Source organism: Podarcis tiliguerta (assembly GCF_965153285.1).
Source record: "Podarcis tiliguerta genome assembly, chromosome: 14".
In the NCBI taxonomy this organism is placed as follows: Eukaryota; Metazoa; Chordata; class Lepidosauria; order Squamata; family Lacertidae; genus Podarcis; species Podarcis tiliguerta.
The window spans coordinates 30517795-30545259 of NC_139547.1; the positions used below are offsets into that span (position 1 = coordinate 30517795).

General features: G+C 48.1%; 1 protein-coding gene across 5 annotated transcripts in view; it reads left to right on the plus strand.

Moving 5' to 3' along the window:
* The window catches only part of CASKIN1 (CASK interacting protein 1), a 113645-nt gene that overhangs the window by 48328 nt on the left and 37852 nt on the right, over window positions 1-27465 (plus strand). For 4 of the 5 annotated variants that reach the window (XM_083413961.1, XM_083413958.1, XM_083413959.1 and 1 more), the window contains exons 2-4: window positions 19008-19059; window positions 26183-26280; window positions 27302-27447. In XM_083413961.1, coding sequence (XP_083270087.1) covers window positions 19008-19059; window positions 26183-26280; window positions 27302-27447 — 296 coding nt within the window. Of the gene's footprint in view, window positions 1-19007; window positions 19060-26182; window positions 26281-27301; window positions 27448-27465 lie in introns of those variants that run through there. The other variant, XM_083413962.1, reaches the window with a different exon arrangement.

Here is a 27465-nt window from a genome sequence, read left to right on the forward strand (position 1 = left end):
TCTTGTTGAGCCGTGTGGAGAGTCCTTTTTGGCTGACAAGGTCAAATAACTTTGTCAGGTCTATGAAGGCGATGTACAAGGGGCGTCTTTGCTCTCGGCTTTTCTCCCGCAGCTGGCGCAGTGAGAAAATCGTGTCAGCTGTTGACCTCTGAGCTCTAAAGCTGCATTGTGATTCAGGATAGACCCTGTCAGCGAGTAACTGTAATCTGTTGAGAACTTACATGGGATAAAGGCGTTCCTCGCAGTACTCAGCAGGGACATTCCACGGTAGTTCTTACAATCATGGCGGTCACCTTTGTTCTTGCAGAGGGCCACAATGCTGGGGTTGTGCATGTTTTGTGGCATAGATCCTTTCCCCCAATGCTGCAAGTGGTGGAGCTGCATTATGGGGGAGGAATTGAGGCTGGCTTTCAGCACTTGGAATTCCTGGGAGTTGATGGCATTCTTTCAAGTTGTCAAGGGAGGGAGGGGCATCCAGCTCTTCCAAGACAGGCAGAGATGCTGTTGATTGCTGTTGGATGCAGTGTTTTCCTGTGAGTACAGTTCTTGATAGTGCTCTTTCTACCACTTGATCTGCTTGCTGCAGTCTGTGATGATCTCTCCAGACAAGGTCTTCAGTGGTGCAGTTTTCTGGACTGTTGGTCCAAAGGCTGTCTTCATGTCTGTGTACCTTTTTTTGTACAAAGCTCCCTTCTTATATAAAAGGTAAAGGTACCCCTGCCCGTACGGGCCAGTCTTGACAGACTCTAGGGTTGTGCGCCCATCTCACTCAAAGAGGCCGGGGGCCAGCGCTGTCCGGAGACACTTCCAGGTCATGTGGCCAGCATGACAAAGCCGCATCTGGCGAGCCAGAGCCGCACACGGAAACGCCGTTTACCTTCCCGCTGGTAAGCGGTCCCTATTTATCTACTTGTACCCGGGGGTGCTTTTGAACTGCTAGGTTGGCAGGCGCTGGGACCGAGCAACGGGAGCGCACCCCGCCGCGGGGATTCGAACCGCCGACCTTTCGATCGGCAAGCCCTAGGCTCTGAGGCTTTTACCCACAGCGCCACCCACGTCCCTATCCCTTCTTATATAACCTCCCTGCAAACAAATGACCCTAAAGACTGGACATAGTCTAAGTTTTTGTAAGTTTTGTGCAAGAAAATCAGGATGCAATGGCCAGTAATCAGGTCAGCCAGCCCTAGCTGCCTCCTTTCCGTGCATGGAAGAGGCTTGTTCCTGTATACTCGCTTGTGAGGAGAGTATACTCTGCTTGTGCTCAGAGACACCCTAAGAGAGCATGAGCAAATGAGCCTAGGGTACATAGAGCCCCCTCTGTCTCCCATTGGATGTTGTAAATTAGTTGCTGGAGTGCTGAGAAAGATTGGTTGTGCACTTAAAAAAAAAAAGAACTCTGTTAATAATTAACCAATGCATCTTCCTCATGTTGGTACCACTCTTCTCTGGAATATAGCTATAATTTGAGATTTTAACAAGGACTAGGACCTCCAGACACTTTTAATATGATTTGGAATTCTTTTATGGACTATCCAGCAGAGCAGTCATTTTCAAGATAACCCACATCACAAGCCAGGTGAATCTGGAACTGTACTTGATAATCAGATAAACGCTCACTTTCTTTACTTTGACTTTGTTAATTTAACCCCTGTACAACTGCCTATTTTGTAGTTTTGATTTTCATCTGTGGTTATAATTGTTCTGCTTTACATACACTATAAAAAAAATAAATTAAAACTTGACCAGAGAAACCCTCATCACATCTTCCCCACTGTTGTGCTTTTAGGAGGCTGGGAATTGGCATCACTGACCCAGAAGAGGGGGTTGCTTCTGGGGGAAGGGATTAGGAAGGGCAGAATCCAGGTTGGCACAGCTGCCTGCGAGGCTGCCAAGTGGGTCAGAGAAATCTCCCCGCTTTGGTCCTCGGACAGCCTGCTGTTGCAAGGCTTTGTGGGGGTTCGCGCCCGCCTGCCAGACACTCTCGCTGCCACCCCTGGCGCAGCAAAGCGCAGAGCCTGCATCACCTGCTGGGAGATGGATCAAATCAGTTGCCTTTCAGGTTCCCACTGAACGAGGTGGCTGTGTGTGTGTGACTGTTAGACTTTCCCGCAGAGAGTGAGGTAGGAGAGTTGCTTTGTAGCTTGGCCAGGCATCTTAACTATCAGCCCAAGACACATCAGAGAAGATGTCTGCAGCTGCAAAAGCAACTGCAAAAGCCTCTCCTTAATTTCTGACTTGGCTGCGAGGGAAAGCGTTGGCACTGATTTTGGGTGCCGTTATAGGCGACATGTTGAGAGATGGACGCTATGAGAGGCGGGAAGCACAAACCCCTGAGAAGTTCTCCTGCACAAGCACCCTTGAAAGGAGCCACCCATCGCTGCATCCTGGGAGAGGCATGTTGCTCCTTCCTCGCCACCGGGGGGCGAGGGAGAGGGAAGCCTCCTTTTCTTGACAGCCACTGGGCTCCGATCTGGGAGAGTGTTTGCCCACAGACGCAGCTTGTTTGCCGTCTCTTGTCGGTGGCAGATGGCTGGCTTTCTCCTTCCTCCCTCTCTCCCCACGCATGGGTATGTGTGTGTGTGTGTTGTGTGTACTGCCCTGGGGGGTGATGGCTGTGTAGGAAGCTTGCAAAGGGAACCTGCTGGGTTAGAGAAACACCTCCCACCACCTTCACCCCGCCCCCACCCCAGGTTCTGGGTTTCCCTTTTCTTTTACAGTTTGTTTCTGCCATTTCCCAGTCTGGGCCTATAAGTGGAAGGCGCCAGCTTGGGGTGGCTGAGCAATGCATTTGGTCAGAGAGCAGAAAATGTGGATGCAGCCAGAGAGGCGGTGTGTGTGTGTTTGTGTGTGTGTGAATGCATCTTCTACAACAGGACAGCAATATGTCAGTGGCTGCAGAATCTGCCCCATTGAAATCACACTGCTGGTTGCTACAGCTCCAGAACAGAGAGGGATGTTGGCGAATTCCAGTGAAAACAGAAGCAGGAATTGCAGTTTTTTTAAAAAAATATATATATTGCATTTATACCCCCCCCCCCCCGGAGCTCAAGGTAGCATACATGGGTCTCGCCCTCCCTATTTTCTCCCCCACAACAACCCTGTGAGGTAGGGTAGGCTGAGAGACTAGAATTAGATTTTTACTATTACGGTCACAGACCAGTTCCGGGAGGCTGAGAGACTGTGACAGGCTCAAGGTTACCCAGTGAATTCAATGGGGATTTGAACCCTGGTCTCCCAGGTCCTAGTCCCAACACCGCGACACTACCCTTGCCTATTTGTCCTGTGTCTGGAACAGAAATCAGTCCAGCTAATGCAATCAGTATTCACTGTGGTTGCTTTCAGTACAGTACATAAATGGTACATAATTGACTGCATTTTCCTCCCTGTTTGTCATTTTACTGCAAAGGAAATGCAACACGATGTCGCAACAACGTATTTTAATTGCAAGCGTTGTGTTAAGTTATGTGATTTCACCATGGTGACAGCAAGACAACCAGTAAGGTGTTTCGGTTTTTTTGGCAGAAGATGAACTGCAGAACAGAAACGCCGCTGCATGCTGTTACTCCTGCATTGCAGCAGGTTGGACTAGGTTGCCCTTTGGATCTCTTGCAGCCCTACAGTTTTATGCATACAGTACAGAATGGAAAAGGAGGCTGCCATGCATCCTTCGTGACAGAGCCCCTGCTTGGAGAGGGTCCCAGGTTCAGTCCTTGGAATCTCCAGGTAGAAGGGTCTCAGAAAGCAATGGGGAAGATGCCTCTTAGGCAGAGCACAGACTAGACCATGCCATAGGGACAAACGGTATGGCCTGGAATATCGGAACCTAGTAAGCTGCCTTTTATACTGAGCCAGCCGACTGTTGGATTGATGATCTGCTTTTTGAGGCTGCCCTCTTCAAAGCGGCTTACAAGCACATGCAGATGCAATATAAAACCATCTCGCAATATTAAAATGCTAGCCGTTACAAAGATTACAAGCAAATCCCCAGCCAGCCGACAACGGCATTTCGCATCGTCTGTTGATTTGTTCGTGATTTATTTCTCCTTAGCCTCTATGTTATTATATAAGTGTTGTAGTTTTTGCATTATTATTATTATACCGTTTTGCATCCGTGCGCCAGGCGTGGTCTTGGTCTGGTCTGTGCACATGGTGCCTCTCACAGAGTGCGACCGAAGCCTTTGAAGAAGGCAGCCAGCCTGGTTAATAGGCGGTTTTGTTAACCGCTCGAAAACTCTGCGTGCTTTTAGCTAAAACTAGAACCCAGCAGTGAGGCCTCTCAACCTCGTGTGTGGCCAATTATTCCAGGATATTACTAGGAGAACAAGTCAGCCTCTCCCAAACTGACACCCTCCAGAAGTTTTAATTGACAACTCCCATCAGCCCCAGCAAGCACGGCCATTGTTCCACCTAGTTCAATATTGTCTAAGCCTGTCTTTTTTAAGCTTGGGTTCCCAGATGTTGTTGGACTACGACTCCCATCATCCATAGCAAGCTATGTATCAAACAGGTGCCGTAGCTATTGTCTTTTAGGCAGCTGTTGAAGACCTTCACTTTTCCACAAGCCTTTTAATATTGGGTCTGGAATTATTTTTATTTTCTTGTTGTTGATTTCTTTTTCATGGGATGTGAATAAATGAAGAACAAGGCCAGGACCCTGGGTCCAGTTGGCCACCCTAAGAGGGAAGCAAAAAAAAAAGGAGAGGGCACAGCCTAAGCTGTATTGCACATGTGCTGAATGAAATTCTGTCATCCGCTGGCATACCCGCTTCTCATAGGCCAGATGCAAATAATAATAATAATTTTATTATTTATACCCCACCCATCTGCCTGGGTTTCCCCAGCCACTTTGGGTTGCTTGCAGTACATTTAAAAACATAGTAAAACGTTGAACATTAAAAACTTCCCAGTACAGGGCTGCCTTCAGACATCTTCTGAAAGCTGTGTAGTTCTTTATCTCCTGAACATCTGATGGGAGGGCATTTAACAGGGAGGGTGCCACTACCGAGAAGGCCCTCTGCCTTGTTCCCTTCGACTTCAACATAGCTGTCAAGAATCTGTATGAGGACTGTCCTGCTTGCCAGATGACAAGAGGGAAGCCTTTCCTCATGGCACTCTATCATTATCATCATCACCACCAGCAGCATTACTACAAAAAGATGCCCACTTGACACCTTCAGTCAGAGGAACTTGCACTTCCACAGGTTCCACATAACACTCAATTTTGTAAGAACTCAAATCTTTTAGTGTGGCAGCCCCTGCACTTTGGAACTCCCTGCCTATTGATATCAGGCAGGTTCCTTCACTGTACTCTTTTCAGTGCCTGCTAGAAACGTTTGTGTTTGGACAAGCCTGCCCAGATGTTTAGAAAGTAGATGTGAGTTTTAGTTGATTGCTGATAGATAGGTACTGTATTAACTTCTTGAAAGTCTTAAATTATTGTTGTTAATTTTTCTTACTGATAAATTATTGGGGTTAAATTATCAGGAGGTAAATAATGTTTATGAAATAAGTTAATAATAATAATAATAACAAGAATAATAATAATAATAAATAAATAAATTTTCCCGCCTTTCACCCTGTGGTCCCAGGGTGGGTTCCAACATTAAAGCACAATATTAAAACAGTTTAATAATAATAATAAAAAAATTTATTTATACCCCACCCTCCCCAGCCAAGACTGGGCTCAGGGTGGCTAACACCAGGTATAAAAACAATTGATTAAAATACAACTTAAAACAATTTACAGAAATAAGATGGGTCTTAAAAATATGCGTTTCAGATTTCAAAATCACAGAATCATAGAATTGTAGGATTGGAAGGGGCACCCAAGGATCATCCAGTCCAACCCCCTGCAATGCAGGAACCACAGCTCAAGAATCCCTGACAGGCTGTCATCCAATCTCTTTTATAAAAAACCTCTGAAATGTTGCAGGTGATGTGATGGGGCCCCTCTCTAATCCACCCCCCCCCCCGGCCTATGAAAGCAGCTGGGTGACACCCTCCACCCATCCAGTCGTAAGCGCTGTCCTTGCTGATGACTGTACCACGTCAAATGATGCAGGATGGGAACTCTCCGGGGAGTTGACACTCCTGCTCTGGGGTTTCATTTTTTATTTTTTATTTTAAAGCCACTTTGGGCTTGAAATGCCAGATAATTAGTAGCTGCTTGTTGAGAATTAAACCCACTGCATAGTAATTGGTTGCTCCGCTCCTCGTCTGCGCTCCTTTTTTCTTCCTCCCCCTCCCTCCCTCCCACCCCGTCGCTCCTTTGCGTTAATGTTTATTAGGCATCCCCGTGTTCAGATTATGAGCAGATTATACGAGCACCGTTGGGATGTGGCAGGTTTTGAAGTGCAGAGGAAGGAGATCGGGCGATGCTCCTGGCTTGTTAAAATGTTTCGGCAGTGGGCCTGTTTTTGTCAAATCGCCAAGGCTGACGATGAATAATTTCCAGGGCTTCTGATTGCACAGGGAGGCAAAGGGAGGGGGGAAGCCCCTATTTTTAGTGCTCATCAGTAGCAAATTGTGCCCAGTTCCGAGAAGGCACAATTTATCCGAGTGGGGTGGTAAAGGGGAGAGTATCCAAAAATAGGGGGGCTTGTAATACTCCTGTTCTGGGTGGTTTACATTTATTTATTTATTTGCAAGGATATTTATATACTGCCAATGCAAGAAAAAAAGATATTGTGCGATGAAATCATTAAAACATTATGGCTGAATGTCAGCTGGCCTGGAAGTAGAGGCAGCCAGGTGAGTCAGAGCATAACAAGAGTCCAGTCGATCAGTCCCATAGTCCAACAAGTCCAGCATCCTCTTCTCACAGCGGCCACCCAGATGCCCCCAAGGGAAGCTTGCAAGCAGGATTAGAACACAAGAGTGCCCTCCTTGGAAAGGTAACGTAACCCCTGACCATTAGGTCCAGTCGTGGCTGACTCTGGGGTTGCGGCGCTCATCTCGCTTTATTGGCCGAGGGAGCTGGCATACAGCTTCCAGGTCATGTGGCCAGCATGACTAAGCCACTTCTGGCGAACCAGAGCAGCGCACGGAAATGCCATTTACCTTCCCGCCGGAGTGGTACCTATTTATCTACTTGCACTTTGACATGCTTTCGAACTGCTAGGTTGGCAGGAGCCAGGGATTGAGCAACAGGAGCTCACCCTGTCGCAGGGATTCGAACCGCCGACCTTCTGATTGGCAAGTCCTAGGCTCTGTGATTTAACCCACAGCACCACCCGCGTCCCTTTAGAGAGCGTCTGCGTTCTTGGAGAGACCAGGGTTCAAATCCCGACTCGGCCATGAAGCTCACTGGGTGACCTCAAGCCAGTCACTGCCTCTCAGCCAACTCTACCTCGCAGGGTTGTTGTTGTTGTTGTTGTGAGGATGAAGGTGGGGGGGGAGAGAGGAGAAGTATGTATGCCACCTGGAGTGCCTTGGAGGAAAGGTGGGACAGAAATCTAATAAATAAATAGATAGTGGGCACTTTGGCGGGCTAAGGTGGCAGAATTGATGGTGGGAGCGAGGAGGATGGGGGATTGGAGCATAAAAAATAATGCCCCTTTCCCCAGAGAAGGCTGTCAAGGAACCGGTTCCTGTTGCCCAGCTGTGGGCGCCCTGCTGGTCCTCCTCCTTCCTTCCCTACCCCCTCTTACTGGTATGAAGGGGGCGGCGGTCCTGGTGGTTCTTTCTGCCAAGGGCTCCTCCTTCCCTGCCTCCCTCCCCAGCTCAGAATCGTAACATTCAATGAGCATTTAATGGGCACCTAGAATCTCTAATTAAGCCCCAGCCAGTCTCGGAAGAATGTGCAGAGCTTTGAGCTTTGGCACATCTCTGGAAAAAAGGGTCCGCCTGCTTCGAGGCAAGCGATTGTACTGAAGACCAGGGACGCATGCTCAGGTTCAGGCAGAAGATCAGCCAAGCTGGGGGTTTCGTTTGCCGTTTGTTCTTCGCTGCCAACTGTTGGGCAGTTTTGCCAGGCCACCTAAAGAACAATAAAACTATCAGTGCATATCCTTGCCTTCTGGCCTTCCTAAGGATGGGCTTTGGGAACACCTGGCCTCAGGAAACCCATCAATGGATGTTCATTGTTCCCCTCAAGGGAGGGGTGTTGTGTACTTGACTGTATATCCCAAGGATTATGGGGGAGGGTGGTACAGTGGTACCTCGGGTTAAGAACTTAATTCGTTCTGGAGGTCCGTTCTTAACCTGAAACTGTTCTTAACCTGAGGTACCACTTTAGCTAATGGGGCCTCCCGCTGCCGCTGCATGGTTTCTGTTCTCATCCTGAGGTAAAGTTATTGACCCGAGGTACTATTTCTGGGTTAGCGGAGTCTGTAACCTGAAGCGTCTGTAACCTGAAGCATCTGTAACGCGAGGTACCACTGTATCCAAGTTGAGTACGTGACCTCTCCCTTAGAGGATTATGGAGGAAGACGATGTCCAAGTCTGCCTTTCCTTTTGAAGCAAAATGTCATTGAAATAGGGGAGAAATGCCCTTGCATGAAGTCTTGGGTTTGCAATTTTGGGAGAGGGGAGACTGCAGTGCTGGGGAGTGGGCAAGCTGGCGAGACCCCCTAGATTTAGAGGCCTGAGTTGCCCTGCCCTCGCATGAAGTCTTTGGTTTGCAGTTTTGGGAGAGGGAAGACTGTCTGCAGTTCTGGGGAGCGGGCAGGCTGGTGAGGCCCCCTAGATCTAGAGGCCCTAGGCTTCAGCCTACTTAGCCTGTACATAAATCCAGCCCTGCCAGGCACGCTGGTAACCATGGCAATCTTGGTTATTTTCGGCCTGGAGTGGTCACCCCTTGGCCACCTTTAGCTACCCGATAAAATTGCATTCAATGGTGGGAGCGTGGGCTGCCTGTTTCTCGTTTGGGCCCAGGAGGTGGAGTGTCCCCATCACTACCATGGCTCATCGATCTATTCTTCCTCCAGTCCCCGCTTTTAAAGCCATATAAGTCACATGTCTATAGCATGTGGTCTGTGTGTGGACTTGGGATACCAGAGTTGAAATCCCTGCTTAGCCATGAAACTTGCCAAGTGATCTTGGGCCAGTTATTGTCTCTCAGCCTAGTCTACCATGAAGGGTTGTTGTGAGGTAAAATGAGGAGGAAGAGAAGCAAACATTCCACCCTGATCTCCTTGGAGGAGGAAAGATGGGGATATAAATACTATAGATAAGATAAGAGGAAGAAGCCAGTGGCCCTCACCAGATCCTGCACTGGCAAATTTCCTTTGCCTCTTAGCATCTTCTGATCTTCATTGCTAAAGGGCCAAGGCCCCAGCACAAGGAGCCAGCGAGGTAGACTTGAGTGGGGAAGATCTGTGTTCGAATCCTGATTCAGCCATGAAGCTCCTTGCAGGGAAATGCTGAAATCTCTCTCCTCTCTCTCTCTCTCTCTCTCTCTCTCTCTCTCCAGCCTTCTTCAGCCTTCTTCATTCGCTCGTCAGGTTGTCAGTCACACTCCTGTCCCACCCCTTCCCATCCTCAGCATTATTCTCATCCAGGCTTCTCCAACCTGGTGCCCTCCAGTTGTTTGGGACTATAAGAGGGTGATGCTGTGGGGTGATGGGAAGCACAGCCATGCTGGCTTAGTTATAGTCTGAAATATCAGGAGGGCACCAGGTTGGAGAAGCCTGGATGAGAATAATGCTAAGGATGGGAAGGGGTGGGACAGGAATGTGACTGACAACCTGACGAGCGAATGCAAAGGTGGGTTGCGATTGAAGGAGGGATCGTGTGGTTCTTGTTATTAATCAATCCAAGAGCATTTTAACACAAGGGGCAGACCCTCACCATACCTTTAGAAGCACAGCCAATCCACATTTAATGCACTTGACTTTCTCCAAGGAATCTTCTTGGGTGGTGGGAATTGTAGCTGTATGGGGGGGGGGAACTACAGTTCCCAGGATTCCTTGGGGGGGAGTCATGTGCTTTATAGGTGCTTTAAATGTAGGGTGTGCACTTACCCCATGAACTATCGGATACCGGTGTGCAAGAGCTTCATATCTGTTTTCTGCAATGTCGATCGTGCTCAGAGTTTCTGGGACTTCTGTGTGTGTGTCTGAACCTGTTCATGGACAGCACAGGAAGAGACGAATGTGGCAATGGAGAATTGCAACTTTAGCATGGGGTGGCAGGGATTGCAATGGAGAGGCCCACTGGTGTGGAAAATCACTCTTGAACCAGCTTCTCCCCGCAGCTGTGAATGGAAGCTGTCCCTTCCTCCTCTTACTTAGAATCACAGAATTGTAGAGTCAGAAGGGGGCCACCAGGGGTCATCTAGTCCAACCCCCTGCATTGTAGGAATCACAGCTAAAGAACCTCTGACAGATGGCCCACCCAACCTCTGTTTACATACCTCCAAGGAAGGAGAGTCCATCACCTTCCAAGCGAGTCCATTCCACTAAGTCAAACCGCTCTTACCATCAGAAAGTTCTTCCTAATGTTTAGTCGGAATCTGCTTCCTTGTCATTTGAATCTACTGATTTGGATCCTACCTTCTAGAGCAGCAGAAAACAAGCTTGCTCCACGTCTCATGTGACAGCCCTTTAGATATTTGAAGAAGGCTGTGCTGCACCTCCCAGTTCTTCTCTTCCACAGGCTAAACATCCCCAAGTCCCTCCACCATTCCTCATAATGCTTAGTTTCCAGACCTCCCACTCCTCTTGGTTGCCCCCCTCTGCACACCTTCCAACTTCTCAATACCCTACTTAACTGTGGTTTGTGCTGGAGTGCAGATCTACCCTTCCTTGGCTGCGTTCACACTATACATTTAAAGCACATTCAGTGCACATTCTTTCCCTCAGAGGTTTCTGGGCAGTGGTGGTCTTTGGGCTTTCAAATTTCAGTTGCACCAAAATTTGGTGCCCTCTCACCTTCCGTTCTAAGTCATTGTTGCAGTGCCCCCTGTGGTGCCCTCTCAGCTTGGCACCCAGTGCAGGCAAACCAGTTGCGCTGCCCTAAAACCGCTCTTGTTTATAGTTCACACCACTCAGCACAGTTAGAGTTCCCAGCAACTCCTCGCAAACTATGTTGGCCAGAATTTTTTTAAGTGGCAAATGCAGCCAGCCGGGCTCTTGGTTTAGAGTTAGTAATATGCAAGGCATGGAAGAGACATTTGACTCAGTTTGCATTTTAATGTGAACCAGCCTAATTCAGCTGCCTGAAAGAATCAGCAATTGGGGGATGCAGCTGTCCTTTGAAATTCAAAATTCTCTGACCAAAATATCTCTACAAAAGATGGGTCTCTTAGGGGGAATCGTGCATGAAAATGCAAAAAATGCATTTATTTGCATAAAATGTGTATACAGTATTAGCAAAAATGCACACAAAGAAGGGGGAAATTAAGAAAAATCCTCGATAAAATGCAGCAATTTTTTGGTGAGGGTTTTTTTAAAAATAGCAAAAAATTGCCGATCCATCCCAAATTATAACTAAGAATGAAATTACTTTTGAGGAGTTGGCTGTCCGCTTGAAAGGCCTTTAATTTTCTTCATCGTCAGAACCACCAAATGATGTAAGCCAGTGCAATTGTTTATTTTTCTGGGGTGCGACCCCTGAGGAAGGTGAGGAGCTGAAGTCCTGTGGCTACTTCTTCTAGGGAGAGTTTCTGGCGTGAGCTCAGCTCTTGTGGAAACCTTGACCCCCCAACCCCGATCCCAGCATTCTGTAATGAGAGGGTATTAAACTCTGCACATGCTCATGGGTAGCCTCCTCTTTATTTAGGCTTGACGCACATCAAACCCAGAAGTCTGGATGGGCTTCCCTGAGTGCTATCGAAGATCTGTGCAAGATCACAAATTGGCTGAGATCCAAACCCAGGATCTCCACCTCTGAGTCCACTGTGATTTGTCTGCCCCAGGCTGTGATGCATTAAAATCCGGCACCTGCCTTTCTTCGCAGACCCTCCCTCCTCCCTGATTCCATGGAGCTGTCCAAAGTAATGAAATCCAGGAAGAGCTGGTTTCTTTAATATATAAATCATATATAAAATAAAGAATAAGCTGGCTTATATTCAGTTTCAATTTCCCCCATTGACAGGAATTCGATTCTCTGGTGTAGCAGCAAATCGATCCCCATCGGTGGAAGTCATTAGCATCTACTTGCGCCAGCAGTTTCTACCCACAGGCGGAGGCCAGATGGATGCCAGGGGGGTCCCTCGCCTCATCTCGTGCCCCCGCCCACCCACTCATCCACCTCCCCTTCTTCTTCCGCAGCCCAGCCAACCTGTTTTGCTGCTTCTTAATGTCATCGTGTTGACAAGCTAAGCGATAAGATCAAATAAGGCTTCTCCGCTGCTGAGAGGCGCAGTGGTGCATCTTGGGAGATGATGCTCCAGAGGCTGGAGCGTGCGCTTCCAAACTCAGCCTTCTTGGGACCTCAGCTGACCTCGGAAGCTGAGGCAGCCCCTGCATCAGCTCTGCTCTGCTGGCAGGGCAGGCCCTTAAAACTGGGGCACTCTAAAGAGTGGGTGGGTGGAGATTTGGATTCTGAAGGCTGCACGCAAGTTTGAATACATTTGCATGCACCTCTCTAATTTGCATAACACTCGCTGTTTGTCTTGAGGAGTCTTGCCTCCTGGCAACCCTGCTCAGCAACCCCACTGAGTTCTTTTTGTCTTTCTGCAAAGCTCCACACGTTTTCTAAATGATTCTCGTGGCCACGAGGACTAGAAGGGTGCCTTTCAAAATGAAAAACGGGAATTGGATGCCAGGTACTGAGGCCGGCGCTAAGACTGAACATTTTGCCTCCATGGCCCACCTAGTGCAGCATCCTGCCCTCTCAGAGGCCAGTCAGATGCTTTTGGGAAGCCCGAAACAGGATGTGAGTTCAAGGTCCTCTCCCACTGCCTGCATCCCTGCAAATGGTACCCAGAGGCATACTTCCTCCGGCAGCACAAGTGATGATGTACAGAGCTAGGTGTCTTCTACCTGTGTGGCCGCCTGCCTGTGGCTTTCTGCAAGATGAAAAATGTGCTTCAGTTTTGAAAGGTCTTGTCAGGCGCTGAATTCACAGGTCGATGTGGTTGCTTTAAATCTGTCTTTGCCTGTCGGTTTCCAGTGATCTTCAAAGCCCGTAGGTGAAATTTAACCCAAGTACTTCTTTGCTACCTTGCTGGGTAAGGGGTACAGGCAACGACCCTCCTCTAACCTTTCAGCATTTTCCTCCCTCCCTCCCTCGCTGACAACAACCTCACTTAACTTAGGGTATGGATAGTGTCTGGAAATCATTCACCCTGGTGTGCCATGCAGCAAACTGCTTGATGCTGTCTCCCATTATCCTGCCAAATGAGAAGGAACACTATCCAGGGTGAGGCTTGCAGGGGAGTTGGTCACATTCTCTATAGCATATAAGTAAAATCTGGTACTCTATAGCCGCCAACCTCAATGGCTTCGAAAGGGGTTTCGGTAAATTGGTGGACAACAAAACTATCAGTGGCTACCAGTATACCTGAAGGAGTGTCTCCACCTCCATCCTTCTGCCCGGATACTGAGGTCCAGCGCTGAGGGCCTTCTGGCGGTTCCCTCGCTGCGAGAAGCCAAGTTACAGGGAACCAGGCAGAGGGCCTTCTCGGTAGTGGCACCCATCCTGTGGAACTCCCTCCCACCAGATGCCAAAGAGAAAAACAACTACCAGACTTTTAGAAGACATCTGAAGGCAGCCCTGTTTAGGGAAGCTTTTGATGTTTAATGTTTAATAGGTTATTGTATTTTAGTGTTCTGTTGGAAGCCGCCCAGAGTGGCTGGGTATAAATAATAAATTATATATTATTACTACTACTACTACTAGTAGTAGTAGTAGTAGTAGTCGTGAAGGCTGTATTCTACCTCCCCAGCTAGAGGAATAATGCCTTGAATACCAGTTGCGGAGAATTACAAGTTGGGAGGCTGCTGCTGTGCTCAGGTCCTGCTTCTGGGCTTCCCAGAGGGGCATCTAGTTGGCCACTGTGAGGACAGGCCCTGCTTTCGTCTGATCCAGCAGTGCAAGGCTCTTCCTATGTTCTGATGTTCCTTCCTACCAGTCATGATAGCAGAGATGCTTGCTGATATAAGAAGTGGCTCTGCACACACTATGGGAGTTAAGTAAAAGTACCACTCTATTCTGCCTTATGAAGAACGGTTGAGGGACTTGATGGAGGAGGAGACGGAGAGGTGACAAGTCTCTTATGACTACTCTGTTTCAGGGCTGCAATAAGTCAGCCACAGAGCAAGTGGTGAAGTTTTTGAATATGGCCATCTGTATTTGACCAGTTATAATTGCCTGATATATATGCACATGCTGTGTTTGGCATTATTATTCTGGGTTTTGCAAGTTGCATCAGTGTGCATTTTTAGCAGTGTTATTGTCAATTGTTATATGATGGTCATTAGTCGCCTCCACAGTTGGAGGCAGCGATGCTTCTGAATACCAGTTGCTGGAAACCGCAGGAAGGGAGATTTGCTCTTGTGCTCAAAGCCTACTTACTCGTTTCCCATGAGCATCTGGTTGGCCCCTGTGAGGTTGACCTGACAGGCCATTTGCCTGGTCCAGCAAGCTCTTCTTATGAGGCACTGCTGCCTGAAACCTTGGAGAGCTGCTGCCAGCCAGTGCAGGTGATACTGAGCTGAGTGGACCAGTGATCTGGCTCTGTGCTTCTTAATGCCATCAACACCCCATATACTTACGTGGCTTAAATTGCAAATGATTCATTCATTGCTAAATAAAAGCAAATTGTGGAGCGCACGTCCTTCCTTGCACCCTCCCCATCCATCGCCACCCTTCACGTCCTCTTCTCCATCCCCCCGCCTTTCCTTCTGCACTGCTCCTTAACAAGCCAGCCTCTCTCCCTGATTGTGCTTTCCCTGTCAAGAAGACCGATGGCTGTTCTCTGCTCTTAACCCCATTATCAGCACACTGCTCCTTCTCCTGGTCTCAGGGAAGCATCAAATGGGAAATTGGATTGTGTGGGTGCTTCCTCCAAGCCTGGGGTGGGAGGAGGGGTGGGGGTGTGGAAGGCCCGATCCTTTCCTTCACAGGTGCCCATCCCGTTGTCTTCATGGGTCTTGCGATATAGACTGGGGTGGGGGTCCTGATTCCCCCCCCTTCACTTTCTCCTTTTTGGACTGCAATGTCGGAGCACATAGGAAGTTGCCTTAAACGGTGTCAGATCTTTACTGTCTGCACCAACTGGCAGCAGCTCTCCAGAAATTCAGGCAGGAATCCTTCCTGACCTTCCCCTAAAAAAATAAAATAAAGTAAGAGTCTAGTCCTTATGATTCTGAACAAAAGGATGAAATAATAGCAGGCTTATATTGTATCAGACTTTTGGTCCATCTAGCTCAATACTGCCTACACTGACTGGCAGCGGCTCTCCGGGTATTGGAGTCCTTCCTGGCCTTACCCAGAGATGCCACTGGGACATCTTCTCTGCCTCTGTGGCCCTTTGCTAGATGTCAGATGGCTGTTGCGGTTGCTCGAGAGTAACCAGGCAGGACTCCAAACCTGTGTTTTACAGGTATTATTTTGGTGCAAACTATTTACAGTGAAGAGCTCCAAAGCTCATGTCTGGCTCAATCGCTAGCAGAATCCGGGAGTCGTCTCTTTTTGGACCTCCCCCAACATAAGAGTTTCGTTACCCCCAACCTTCTCCTTCCCTCTTTGCTCCTTAGGCTACTGCGCAGGATGGGCAATGGCAAGGGCGTGTTTCCCTCCTGTCCGGCTTGCCCAGGAGCGGTGTTAAGGCTCCCACCAGCATCCTCTGGTCCTTGCACCTCTTCCCCACTAGAGGTGGGGCTTTCCTCCTCCCCGGAAGAGGAACTGCTTCGCAAGATTTTCGGAGGCTCCCTGTAACACCTGCCCTTCTATTCCTCGCCTCTGAGCCAATGGCAGTTCCCTGACACTAGATACCGTATTTTTCGCTCTATAAGACGCACCAGACCATAAGACTCACCTAGTTTTTGGAGGAGGAAAACAAGAAAAAAAATATTCTGAATCTCAGAAGCCAGAACAGCAAGAGGGATCACTGCGCAGTGAAAGCAGCAATCCCTCTTGCTGTTCTGGCTTCTGGGATAGCTGCACAGCCTGCATTCGCTCCATAAGACGCACACACATTTCCCCTTACTTTTTAGGAGGGGAAAAGTGAGTCTTATAGAGCAAAAAATACAGTACATCTCTATATACAGTGGTACCTCGTTTTACAAACTTAATCCATTCCTGATTCCGTTCTTAAACCAAATCCATTCTTAAACTGAGGCACCCGTCCCCTAATGAGGCCTCCCGCCGCCAGTGTCCTTCCATCATTCGGATTCCGTTTTTAGACCAAGGTAAAGTTCACAAACCAGGACACTACTTCCGGGTTTGCGGAGTTCATAAACCGAATAGTTCGTAAACAGGGCTGTTCGTAAACCGAGGTACCACTGTATTCCTTTCTGCATTAACACACAATCCAGATTTTTAACAGTGAGCATTAGGAAATCCATAGCAATGCTTGTGGGGATTCGGCTGCATTATGCGCTCTAAAGCATAATGCGCTCAACATGGCGCCTTCCAGATATTTTGGAGTACAGTTCCCATCAGCCCCCTCCCAGCACCACCATTTATTTCTTTAACCCCCTCCAGAATTAATACTACCTGATTTTAATAAAGCCTCAAAGCAGAACATTAGAAGTATCAGTAAAAGCACAAGAAACTAAAATCAGCACTAAATGATCAAAACATGTGAAACGTCGCTTGGGTGAACTTGTTATCATATCATCTGTGCTGGCTCAAGGGGCAGATGGGAATTTAGTCCAAAACATATGGGGTGTGGGCACCAGATTGGGGAAAGCTGCCGCCAAGGGGACTTTGGTTTCACGTGGACATCTCAAGGCTCCCAGTGTCTTCTCCAAGATTGAAGCAGATTTTCATCTGTCTCCACGCACACCCCAAACACACAGAAACCCTCCCAAGACAAATCTGGGGTTGCCATAGCAACGTCTTCCCCTTGCAATGATATTTGTGGAATTTCTGATCCCGGGAACCTGCAGCTCGTTTGTCTTATCCTTCCTCTGTTGGCAGAAATGGCCATGTGTGGTTGCTTTCGCATGGGCCAAGGACCCTTTTCTAAAGCAGACCTCTCACTCCCCATCAGCCTCCATCCATCTTCTGAATCAGCCACAGCAAGTGGTTTTGTGGGCATGCAGACCCCATCACCCTCTCCCCAATTGAACATAAGAACATAACATCAGAGGAGCCTGCTGGATCAGGCCCATCTAGTCCAGCATCCTGTTCTCACAGTGGCCAACCAAATGCCCCAGGGGGGAAGTGGGATTTGAGGGTAAGAGCACAGCAGCTGGTATTCAGAAGCATTGCCTCCTCCCGTAGTAAAGGCAGAGCATAGCCATCATGGCTGGTAACCATTGATAGCCCTTTCTTCCACGAATTTGTCTAATCCACGTTTAAAACTATGCAAGTGGATGGCCCTCACTGCCTCTTGGGGCAGTGAGTTCCATAGTTTAACAATGTGCTGTGCCAAGAAGTCCTTTCTTTTACAGATAGAAGGATGGCTGATAAAATGATGGGACTTGGCTGAGATGGCTAGGCTAATATGTTTAATTAGAGAAAAATCCTTACTAACGTTTGTTAAGGATTGAACGTTTCTTGCGGACTTTTTGCGTGAAAGAGAAAATGAACTTGTAACATCTGGATTTGAAGATCATAGAAGATAGAACGGTCGGATCTTAAAGAATGGATATCGTTTGTAGCTGCAGAGAGCCAGAAGTCCTTTTATTTTACTCTAGTTTTTTCTTTCTTTTTTCCCCTCTTTCTCCTCCTTTAGATTTCTCATTTTCTTCTATTTTCTTCCTTCTGACTTTGTTCTCTTTTAGACTAAGCAGCTATTTTATCTCAGTATATTATAAAAAAGAGGCTTTGTAGTGGGTACGTATTTCTGTATATCTTCGAATAAGGATCAATAATGAAAATTTAAAACAAACAAAAAATAAGTCCTTTCTTTTACTCATCCTGAATCTCCCAACCATCCGATTCGCTGGATGTCAATGAGTTCTAGTGCTGTGAGAAAGAACGTTTCTCAATCCACATTTTCTGTGCAATGCCTAATTTCATAAACTCACCGTGTTGCCTCCAACTCACCTTTCCTCTAAACCATGGGTATGCAAACTAAGGCCCTGGGGCTGGATGTGGCCCAATCGCCTTCTCAATCCAACCCACAGATGGTCCGTGAATCAGCGTGTTTTTACATGAGTAGAATGTGTCCTTTTATTTAAAATGCATCTCTGGGTTATTTGTGGGCATAGGACTGTGGCAAGAGAAACTGATGGACTATGCGGAATGTGCGAAATTGACACATAATCTATGTGACAAGGATAACTGTGACTTTAAAGAAGAATGGGAACCTTTTACGAAGTACTTAAAGAAACAGAATGAACTGGACTCCTTGGAAGGTTTTGAATAAACATTCACAAACTCTTTATTGATAATATAGAGACAGATAAACTGAGGATCTCTACAATTTTATAACATGCACAGAACAGTATGTGCTGAGAAACCAGAAAGAGGAGCTGAGGGAAGTCTGGGGTGGGGGGGAGCAATGAGGATGATGTATTTTTGATAAATTGTTATGCTGAAATTACATATGTATATATATATTTGTGGGGCATAGGAATTCATTTATTTTTTTTCAAAATATAATCTGCCCCCCCCCCCCGCAAGGTCTGAGGGACAGTGGACCGGCCCCCTGCTGAAAAAGTTTGCTGACCCCTGCTCCCAAACCTTGCAACCTTTCCTAACAGGCGAGTCGCTCCATTCCCTGGGTGTGTCCCCAATCCTCCGCTGGGATTAGATAAGGCATATTGCTGCAGGGCCGATGAGGAAGGCAACCTTCCGCCTGAGCCAGAAGCAGTTTAGACCAAGTCAGAGCACCGCCACATCTAGTGCAGTATTGCCACTCTGGAGGAATCCTGCTCCTTATTCTGTTTCCTCCACACCTACAATCCTTACCTTCTTTTTCTCATTGTTGTTTTTTTCTCCCCCAGAGCTCCTGGGATCAACCAAGAGGGTGAATGTGAATTTCCAAGACACTGATGGGTAAGTAGGCGACATCTGTTTTTCCATTAGCACCAGTGGGGTAGCGGTCCAGTGTCATGGGGGTGGGGGTTTGAAGGGCTGTTGCTATCTCTGCAGCAGGGTCCTTGTCTCCAGCATCCAGCAGGTGCCCAGGGAGCAGGAAAGGGGAGATTTTTAGCTACCGTATGATCCAAGGATTTTTGTTGTTGTTGTTTAGTCGTTTAGTCGTGTCCGACTCTTCATGACCCCATGGACCAGAGCACGCCAGGCACTCCTGTCTTCCACTGCCTCCCGCAGTTTGGTCAAACTCATGCTGGTAGCTTCGAGAACACTGTCCAACCATCTCATCCTCTGTCGTCCCCTTCTCCTTGTACCCTCCATCTTTTCCAACATCAGGGTCTTTTCCAGGGAGTCTTCTCTTCTCATGAGATGGCCAGAGTATTGGAGCCTCAGCTTTAGGATCTGTCCTTCCAGTGAGCACTCAGGGCTGATTTCCTTCAGAATGGATAGGTTTGATCTTCTTACAGTCCGTGGGACTCTCAAGAGTCTCCCCCAGCACCATAATTCAAAAGCATCAACATGGAAAAGGCAAGGAAAGCAAGCCTTATGAGGAACGGTTGAAAGAGATGGGGATGTTTATCCTGGCGAAGAGAGGACTGAGAAGAAGGGTTATGTTAGGCCAGGCTTCCTCAACCTCAGCCGTCCAGATGTTTTTGGCCTACAACCCCCATGATCCCTAGCTAGCAGGATCAGTGGTCAGGGATGATGGGAACTGTAGTCTCAAAACATCTGGAGGGCCGAGGTTGGGGAAGCCTGTGTTTAGCATCTTCAGATATCTGAAGGGCTGCCAGACGAACATGAACCAAACTTGTTTTCTGTAGCTCCAGAGAGAAGGATCCTAACCAATGGATTCAAGCGATAGGAAAGGAGATTCCTTGAGAAGCCCAGAGCTATTGGTCAAGGCTTCCTCCAATCCGGTCAGATCCTGGACACAGCAAGGCAGTAGCCATTAAGAATCTTTCTGTCTCCCACAGATGGAAATAGTTAATGATCAAGATGATCCTTTTTTTTTGTCGGGGAGGGCTAGATAGTAGCTTTCCCCAGACATTTGTAACTACAACTCCCATCAGCCCCCAACATCAATACAGCTCCGCTGCCCGAATCTGATGGGAACTGTTGTAGTCCTCAAAATTGGGAGGGTAGCAGGCTAGGGAAAGTTGCTGCCTAGGGGACTTGCTCCAGCTGTGCATGGGCAGAGCCAACCTCACAGGGTTGTTGTGAGGCTAAAACAGGGAGAGGAAGAGAATTGGGCACGCCACCTTGAGCTCCTTGGAGGAAAAGCGCGATAAAGAAGTAATAATAAAATAAATAAGTGGATGGAAAGGCTTTCAGGAGGGGGGCATGAAGAAATTTCTCTTTGTTCTTAAGACCCCCTTGTGTTGCCTGCATCCAGTTTTGCAGGGGACCTCATGAAGCTCTCTCTGTGGCCTCCTCTGTGCATCACAAGCACTGTGCCTGGCCTCCCCATGACTTAAGATCATATAAAAAAAAGCCTGCTGGATCAGGCCAGTGGCCCATCCTGTTCCCACAGTGGCCGACCAATGGGAAACCTGCAATTCAAGGATTCAAGCACAAGAGCCCTCTCCCCTCCTGCATTTTCCAGCAACTGGGCATTCAGAGATGCATTGCTGCCTCCAGCTGTGGAAGCAGAGCTGTAGCTATTGATAGCCCTCTCTTCGATGGTTTTGTCCCATCTGCTTTCAAAGCCATCCAGGTCGGTGGCCTTCACTGCCTCCTTTGAGACTTGGATCTTGAGTGGCGCGTTGCACTCCATCCCACTCTTTAGCAAAAGATGGAAATGACGCAAAATTAGAGAGAGCCATTGTACAACCCTGTCTGAGTTGCGTAATTTATGCCGGGCACAGAATTCCGAGGGCAGAATTCTTAAGGGGGGAGGGGGGGGAAGAGAAGCAATTCTGCTGCCTCATGAGGTGACCTCGTTTGCTTCCTATTGAAGTGTATTCCTTTTCCATTCCTTTCTTGATATAAGAAAGCTGCTCGCAGCTGCCGGGGCCCAGATAATTTCACTGTTGTGATGATTTGTAGGAGATGAGAGGAGGCAATTTTTGCTGAGATGGAAAATAGTACAATGGAGCAAACTTTCCCCTCCTCCTCTGCACTCCCCAGGTGTGATCTCTGTGAATTCAGGTTAGTGTGTCCTTCCAGAAAACCAAAGAACATAAGGAGAGCCTGGCTTCCGGATTGGGCCAATGACCCATCTAGTCTGGCATACTGTTCTCACAGGGGCCAGCCACCAAATGGCATCCAAACAGCAGCAAACACAAGCTCTTTGTCCAGGTTGTGGGGCAAATACCAGGGGATGACTATTGGCTTTATGCTTCAGGGCACCTGACTGGTCTCTGCTGGAACCAGCATGCTGGACTAGAATGGCTTTTGTTCTAAACCTGTAGCAAACCATACATATAAAGCACAAAATTTCCCCCACAAGAATTATGGAAATCGTAGTGACCTCTAGCAGAACTACAGTTCCCAGTACCCTTAAACTACAGTTCCCATGATTCTTTGGGGGAAGTCACGTGCCCCAGAGGAAGGGTGGGATATAAAGCCTCATAGGGTCCAAGATGGTTTGATTTGGGGAAGGTGCACTGTTAGGTATAAATACAACTCGGGACCAGGATACCCAAAAGATCATGGCACCCAGTCAATCATGGCTGTTTGCAGGCTGTCTTGAAGGCACCATCTTCCCAAGGACATCTGTTCCCTACAATGTAGGCATTGGGCTTTTAGTGTTGTGGCACCAGCCCTTTGGAATGTCCTCCCCTTAAATATTAGACAGGTGCCATCTCTGACTTCTTTTTGGTGGAATTGTTCTTAAGCCGCTTACATTGTTTAATAATCGCTTGTTTCTTTCCATCTTGGGCTCTTTTATTTATTTTATTTATTTCAACAAAGTTATGCGCCACTTGATTGTTTTAAAAACAACAACCCTCAAAGCGGTTTAGAAAAAAAAGATAAAACAATAAAATTGCCCGCGATAATTTTAGACTTTTGAAAAGTCTAAATAACAATGGACTAAAAACAAATTAAAATTTGTGCATATGTGGATAGGCTTGCCTAAGCAAAAAAATGCTTTTAGCAGGGACTGAAAAGATCACAGTGAAGGCGCCTGTCGGTTGTTAAGGGCTTTGAACTTGGCCCTTTGAGAGGAAGGGTGGGCTATAAATTTAATAAATAGTCGTAAATAAAAAGATCAACTTCTGGAGGGCTCCAGGTTGGGGAAGCCTGCTTTGGCGGAAGAGAACGGCTCTGTCCTCTCCCGGGCAGGTGCCACCTCCCTTTCCAAGCAGCCCATGCAGACGGCTTGGCAGGCGGCAGCAGGCGAAGGAGACGGAGAAGTAAATGAGTCTTTGCTGAAAGACAAGGGGGCGGAAGGGGGGGGGGGACGCTTCTTCCATTAGCAGGAGAGAGGCGCAGACTCCCACGCAAAGCTGGGCTCTTCAGGCAAGGGATGGGTCTCAGCACACAGGCTTTTCTGGCCCTGTGCAGGCAGGGGAGAGAATAGGTTGCTTTGGTCAGTATCCTGAGCGGTCTCACAGAGTCCAGAAGCCGCCCAAGCAAGGAGCCACGTGTGTGGCTGAGAGAGGAAGGGAGAGAGAGAACACCTCGTTGCATTGTATCTCAGTGCGCCAGCTGAACTGGTGCCACCACTGTGGCGTTGCAGAATATTCATTAACGGGTGCATTTCATACCCCACCTTTTCCTCCAAGGAGCTCAAGGCAGAGTATACGGTTGTTGTTTTTCCTCTCTCCCCACTTTTATTTTATTTGGTTATTTAACAAATTTGTATAACCACCTGTACCCATAAGTCTCAGGGCTGTTCACAACATAAGAACACAGAAAAACAAACCGAAAAGGCTCAGTGGAGAGGGATATTTTTGCTTTTCTTGTTGAGTGATCTAAGGAAGAAAAATAACAGGAACAGCCTCCCTGCTGGAAGCATTTCGGAGGCGCCCAAGTGCGTTTCTCACGTCCTCCCCATGGCCCCCAGACGCACAAATCCCAGGGAACGCTGAAATCCAGGCTTCTGGGCAGCTTTCCTGGAAAGAGCGGGAGAGGCAGATTTGCTCTCTGTTTCTCTCTCTGTGTATGTGTGGAATCGCTACAATGCCAAGCAGACCCCACGAACCCTGTGCTAAATTGGGGCATTCCTTAGCAGCTATAATAACACTGCTCTGGTTTACATCTGCAGAGTTTGGGTCTGTGCTTTTATGGAAATGTTTGGAAAGCTGCGTGCGTCTACCCCAAATATCCCGGGATCGAGATATGATTTACGTGCACGCATCCAGCCCGTAATCCTCATCTCTGCCTCTCCGTCCAAAAACCCGCCGGTCATTTAATTCCTTAATTTATTTTTCAAAGTTTTCCGCCTTCCTCTTTAGCCCCCAAAGGTTCTCGGAGCAGCTACCCATTGTTTAAAAGCAGTAAAACGATAATAATCTGGAAGTAGCAGCGAGAGGCAGAGTTGTATAGCAGTACCAAATCCGGTATAATCCAGGATCTAAAAAAATTAAGCTAAAAACACATAGATAATTTTTAAGTGTGTGCCGGTCAGCGGGGAAAGTGCCAAGATAGACATCAGGGTCTTGGCAGGCCTCTCCTGGAAGGTCAGCATCTGCGTCCAGAGGCTGGGATAGCAAGGAAGGACTGGTGGTGATGATGATAAATTAACTTTATTACCTGCTCTTCACCAGCAGATGCCAGAGAGCCAGCAGATGCCAGAAAGCCAGTGTGGTGTAGTGGTTAAGAGCAGTAGACTCGTAATCTGGTGAACCGGGTTCGCTTCCCTGCTCCTCCACATGCAGCTGCTGGGTGACCTTGGGCCAGTCACACTTCTTTGAAGTCTCTCAGCCCCACTCACCTCACAGAGTGTTTGTTGTGGGGGAGGAAGGGAAAGGAGAATGTTAGCCGCTTTGAGACTCCTTCGGGTAGTGATAAAGCGGGATATCAAATCCAAACTCTCAGGGTAGGATGCAACCAACTAACACTAAAGCCAGTTAAAAAAGGATGAGTTTAAAATCCATGCACATGCTTGGGACACCATGACACAGAAACATCAGAAACTGGCGTCTACTGAATCAGACTTTTCTTGCTTGGACTCTGAGCCTGGACTAGCCCGGGATACTATTTTGGTTGCTGCTCCCTTGAGGTTACTGCTGGCCAGTTGCCTGCTTCTTCAGGAGCCCAGGGAGAGCAGGACAGCAGTATGTCCTGGGATAGCTAAGTTGGTAGATTGTGAGACTTAATCTCAGGGTCCTGGGTTTGAGCCCCACGTTGGTCAAAAGATTGCTGCATTGCAGGGGGCTGGACTAGATGACTCTTGTGGTCCCTTCCAAGTCTAGCGTTCTATCATTCTACCTGGGTAAAAGGTAAAGGGACCCCTGACCGTTAGGTCCAGTCACTGACGACTCTGGGGTTGCGATGCTCATCTCGCTTTAATGTACAGCTTCTGGGTCATGTGGCCAGCATGACTAAGCCACTTCTGGTGAACCAGAGCAGCGCACAGAAACGCCGTTTACCTTCCCACCGGAGCGGTACCTATTTATCTACTTGCACTTTGATGTGCTTTCGAACTGCATATCTAGAAACACGGTCCTGCTCTTCCTCAACCCGTCGCAGGGATTTGAACTGCCAACCTTCTGATCAGCAAGCCCTAGGCTCTGTGGTTTAGACCACAGCGCCACCCGCGTCCTGGGTGCATGCAACTAAAGATAAGAACATAAGAAGAGCCTGCTGGATCAGGCCAATGTCCCATCTGATCCAGCATCCTGTTCTCACAGTGGCCAGCCAGATGTCTCAGTGGCAAACCCACAGCAGGACATGAGCACAAGAGCATTCTCTCCACCAGCCATCCCCAGTGACTGGTATTCAGAAGCAATTCTGCCTCTGGCCATGCATGGTAGGAGAGAGGGCATAGCTGTCCTGGCTTGTTGCCATCGATAGCCCTCTCCTCCATTAATTTGTCTTGTAAACTTTTAAAGCCATCCAAATTGGTGGCCATCACTTCCTCCTGTGGCAGTGAGTTCCATGGTTTAACTGGGTACTGTGTGAAAAAGTAGTTCTGCAAAAATCTGCCCTGCATCTTCCAATGTTCAGCTTCATTGGATGTCCACCAGTCCTGTAACCAAAGAAGCCCTTGCCTGCTGGCAGAATATCAGCAAGTGAGGGGAGTGTGGGAGCCAGGAAGGATCCTGGGGAGGTCCTTACCTTAGTGCTGGGGTTCACGGCAGAGAAAGCCTTGACCTGCTTTTGTGCCAGCTGTACCTGGGCAGTGCGTCTCCTGCTGATCTAAGGAAAGGGGAGAGAGCTCTGGGAGCAGGTGCTCTGAGCTAGCCTGGAAATCTGAAGCAGGGCCAAATTTAGCAAGGGTTAGAAGACGCCTGCTTCTTGGGAGAAAAGCAATGACAAACCTAGACAGCATCTTTAAAAGCAGAGATGTCACCTTGCCAACAAAGGTCCATATAGTTAAAGCTATGGTTTTCCCAGTAGTGATGTATGGAAGTGAGAGCTGGACCATAAAGAAGGCTGATTGCCGAAGAATTGATGCTTTTGAATTATGGTGCTGGAGGAGACTCTTGAGAGTCCCATGGACTGCAAGAAGATCAAACCTATCCATTCTTAAGGAAATCAGCCCTGAGTGCTCACTGGAAGGACAGATCCTGAAGCTGAGGCTCCAATACTTTGGCCACCTCATGAGAAGAGAAGACTCCCTGGAAAAGACCCTGATGTTGGGAAAGATGGAGGGCACAAGAAGAAGGGGACGACAGAGGACGAGATGGTTGGACAGTGTTCTGGAAGCTACCAGCATGAGTTTGACCAAACTGTGGGAGGTAGTGGAAGACAGGAGTGCCTGGTGTGCTCTCGTCCATGGGGTCACGAAGAGTTGGACACAACTAAACGACTAAACAACAACAACAACTACAAAGCTTTTTGTGGGGTGGCTGCTTTCTGCATTGGCGTGAACTGAGAGTTGGGGAATTGGGCAGGGCAAGAGGAGGAGGAGGAGGTGGTCGTGGTGGGGAGTCTCTCCGGCACTTGACATCTTCTTTGCCCCCTTTCCTTGCAGATTCTCTGCCCTGCACCACGCGGCCCTCAATGGCAACACAGAACTCATCTCCCTGCTGCTGGAGGCTCAGGCTGCTGTGGATATCAAGGATAACAAAGGCAAGCACAGGAGAGGGACTCCTAGAAGGAATGCAGAGAGCCCCTGGGGGTGGGATTTGGGGAAAGGTGGGCGGGGCTTTGATTGAGTGGGCGGGGCTTTGCTTTGGTCATGGTGGGTTCTGGAATTGGGGAACTGAGCTGTGCTACAGCAGAGAACAAAGAGAGAGGCAGAGGGGGGGGGCAGATCTCACAAGGTGCTGAAGGTTGTCCTATGGTCTTTTTTCATGAGCATTCCAAGTATCCCATTTCTAGAGGACAAGACTGTTAGTCTCTTGCAAAGAAAAGAACCTTAATGATGGGAGGTGTGGCGGGACGTACGTACTATGGCCTAAGACCTTTTGGGCTGCATTCCACTTCATCAGAAGCATGCAATAATGCATAGATCATGATTTGAGGGCTGCGAGGGCAGGAGGAAAGACAAGGCAGAAAAGTAGAGACAGTGATAATGGTTATGTTGCACTTCCACACAAACCAGGCATTGATACCACAGACACCCTGGCATCGGTAAGCCAGTTAACACATGCAATCAACCTCTTGATGAATTGCAATTCAGCTGTTTTTCACTGGTGCCCCACCCTGTTCCTCTGTTCCTTTATGGCCACCTTAAGGTCAGCTTCGGAGTACTCCCATGGGCTTGTGGCTATTGCCAGCTTTGAGGTCAGATTTGTGCCCATCTACACTATGACCTTAATGTGTTTTTATTATTAAGAACCCTTCTTTGAAGGCAGCTGGAACAAGCCCAGCAAATATAATTCAACCAGTGTGTAATCAAGTTGCAAGTGTATCCCACCATGTCCTGGTGTATTAACTAAATGTGGTTTGGGCAAACCACAGTTTCCCATATTCTGCTACTGTGGTTTGTTTGAGGTGGCTGTTGGACACTTCCAATGTTTTCCCTGTGCCTTGAGAAGTTTTCCCAGTTCTTTTGGATTGAGTTATGCCCCCAGAAATGAAGGGTGGTTTCAATACTAGCGTTGATAATCTCTCTCTCTTGCCCCACCCCCTCCTGGATGTGGTACAGGGATGCGCCCCTTGCACTACGCTGCCTGGCAGGGTAAGAAGGACCCCATGAAGCTGGTGCTGAAGGCTGGCTCTTCTGTGAATGTTCAATCGGATGAAGGGCAGATCCCTTTGCACCTGGCAGCCCAGCACGGCCACTATGATGTGGTAAGGGGCAAAAGGGGT